General features: G+C 36.2%; 1 protein-coding gene across 1 annotated transcript; it reads right to left on the reverse strand.

The window, feature by feature from the left end:
• Positions 1 to 1,441: 1,441 nt before the first annotated feature.
• LOC109221686 (protein FANTASTIC FOUR 3-like) lies at positions 1,442 to 2,284 on the reverse strand. Its single transcript, XM_019386152.1, has one exon. The coding sequence runs from the start codon at positions 2,282 to 2,284 to the stop codon at positions 1,442 to 1,444; it is 843 nt and encodes a 280-aa protein (XP_019241697.1).
• Positions 2,285 to 2,656: the final 372 nt, after the last annotated feature.

A 2,656-nucleotide genomic window follows, 5' to 3' on the forward strand; every position in this document is an offset into this window, starting at 1 on the left:
TTTTACTTTTTACTTATTTTTGGGTACGTAGTTTTTTAAACTACATTATATTAGGATTTGAACTAAAGACACTGGTTAACTTCTAGCTTACATCTGCCCCTGCCTGCTCAATCAGTGGAGGAGTCAGGAATGCTAAGAGTGGCATACCTAGGATTCAAACCTACACGCTAAAGCTGTTTTTTTTAGCCACAATAGCGTCTACACGGAGAATTAATTCAACAATTTATATATATGTTGAAATTTTTTATGTTTACTTTATTTGCAGTATAATTTTCAAATATATTGTTTGTACTCTTCAAAAATGCTGTTAAATCCATGTTGGGTCCTCCAAAAAGCATTACTTATCTGTCACGCGAACTGATAGCATATTTGAAGAGTCCAAGAAGAATAAATTTTCAACGAAGGGGATTCAATTGAACTCCTTTTCTACGTGCACCGTCCAAAGTTTATCAAAACTCTAGTAGGTCTCGAATGTTTAGGGCACATGGACATGTGATATTTTGCCATCAGCCTATGATGGCAGACCAATGTGGTCTAAGCAATGACAGTTACAAGGCTTACGTACACAGCACTAGTACAAAACCCCACTTGCATTAGCCATGAGGGACATTTCTGCCATATATGTTTTAGCTTACTGTCCCAAATTAGCTCCCTATATAGAGTACTGTAGTGGGAATGGACCAATGGACATGCATGTGATATATTCACAGATATTATTGATCAGTGATGGAAAAGTTACGCCATTAGCTGCGATCTTTGATGTTGAGATGTTGAATGCAAAGATGAAGGGTTGGGGGAAAAGTCATCTTAGTACAATCTTGATGATTATAACAAGTAACAAAAAGGGCCCTCTTCCCCCTTTTCCTATGTTTGAAACAGTTATTAGAACCAATTGTTAGATGGAATATGCTATTTTCATGTGGATGAGACCATTGATAATTTTACCCTAAAAAAGTGTGGTGGGTATTAGATAGAATCCCTTCGTCCTTACTTTCGAGTTTTGAAAATAAACAAATTCCCAATAGGAAGTAATTAATTTCCCTTCAATAAACCCTATGCAATGCTGAGTCTGAATTACTGGTACCAATGATTTCGAATATTGGATGCATTAAGAAAAAAACCGCCACCTTCATGCATTGCAGTTATGGTAGTTGGTTCGTGATGACAGAAATATGAAATACTATAATAATATTGTTGCTTGGTCAGTATCCTGACATGGTTGCAACTCATACAATACAAGTTGTAATAAAAAAGTTATAGACGCGTTACAATTAACAATAGAGTAAATTGGATCGCATGTCCAATAACCATAATAACTACCGTTTACATAATCAAGTCAAAAAACTAAAAATGAGAAAAACATAATATTAATATAGTAGCAACAATAGGCGAGAGATAAATAATAGGAGTGGTAATGTACTCCTACTATACTAGGTAGCATTTAGGAAATAGCCACCCAAAATGGCTCCCAGCTTGGAATCCCTTTATTCCTACTCTCACTTGCTTTGCACCTACTTGCTCTTGCATACTCTCCTACCCCAATATCATGACTTCCTAATTTTCTACCACAAATTTCATCATCTTCTTCTTCATTTTCTTCATCATTTTCATCACTATTTTCATGTTCTTCTCCAATGCTGCATTCTTCATGTCTTAATATGGAAAGCCTAAGCCTACCATCTGCACGTTCAGCTTGGAAATAAGAGTTACAAGAATTGATTGTCACAGCTTTTAATACTAAACGACCACCTTCCCGATGAGGCCTAACTTGAACACCTTCATTTCCACTCATTGATGTTAGAGGAGGTGGAAAACTACTTGCCCTATTGAATTTTTTCGTGAATTCTCGACTTTTTGATCGTTGAAAATTCGTCTCTTTTTCGGACAAGAAAGGAGACAATTCTTCCATACTTTCACTAATGTCACTGCCCGTTTCGCTTCCTAAGCTTTCAGTGCACATTTCCAAACTCTTTGTGTTGAGAGAAGAGGACTTCACCATAGGATGAACATAAACTACTTCGTCCTCTGCATCGCCTTTTTTCGGGTATTGACATGGATTTTCCAGTTCATGTATGAAGCTCCAGCCACCAGACATGTCACTATGCCCATTTTCTTCTTCACTTTCTGCTTCTTGTGGAGATATATTAGACATTTGAAGCAATGTGGTAGATTGTGGGAAATTCGATATAGGAGGAGGCAATTTGTTCATTAGGACACGTGGTTCAACAAGTGTAGGCTCTAGACAAGATTGAAGACCTTGATATAGAGTGGAAGTTGAGGTCATGTTGTTTTAGAACAATATGCAAAAAAATAAATGAACAGAGCAACAACAGGGGAAAACAGAGGATTTGGTCTACTTCTAACTAGAAACTAGAAATGTGAAATTTTTTGAGTGTTGAGAAATTCATATGCTTAAATGAGGATAAAAAAATTTCTATCATTGAGCCATGTTTGGTTTCTATAATGTACCTAGGTGATAAAGCTTATGAGGGTGGCAAATTGAAGGTAAAAATGAAATAATAATAAAAACAACGATAGAGAAAGGGAAGGTAGAGAATGGATAGAACATGAAAGAGAAGTGAAAGGGGGAAGGTTGAATTTATAGGACACCACTTGAGGGGTTTTCTTTTTCTTTCTCTTTTTCTTTTTTTTTTTT

The sequence above is a fragment of the Nicotiana attenuata genome, unplaced genomic scaffold, assembly GCF_001879085.1.
Source record: "Nicotiana attenuata strain UT unplaced genomic scaffold, NIATTr2, whole genome shotgun sequence".
Taxonomy (NCBI): Eukaryota; Viridiplantae; Streptophyta; class Magnoliopsida; order Solanales; family Solanaceae; genus Nicotiana; species Nicotiana attenuata.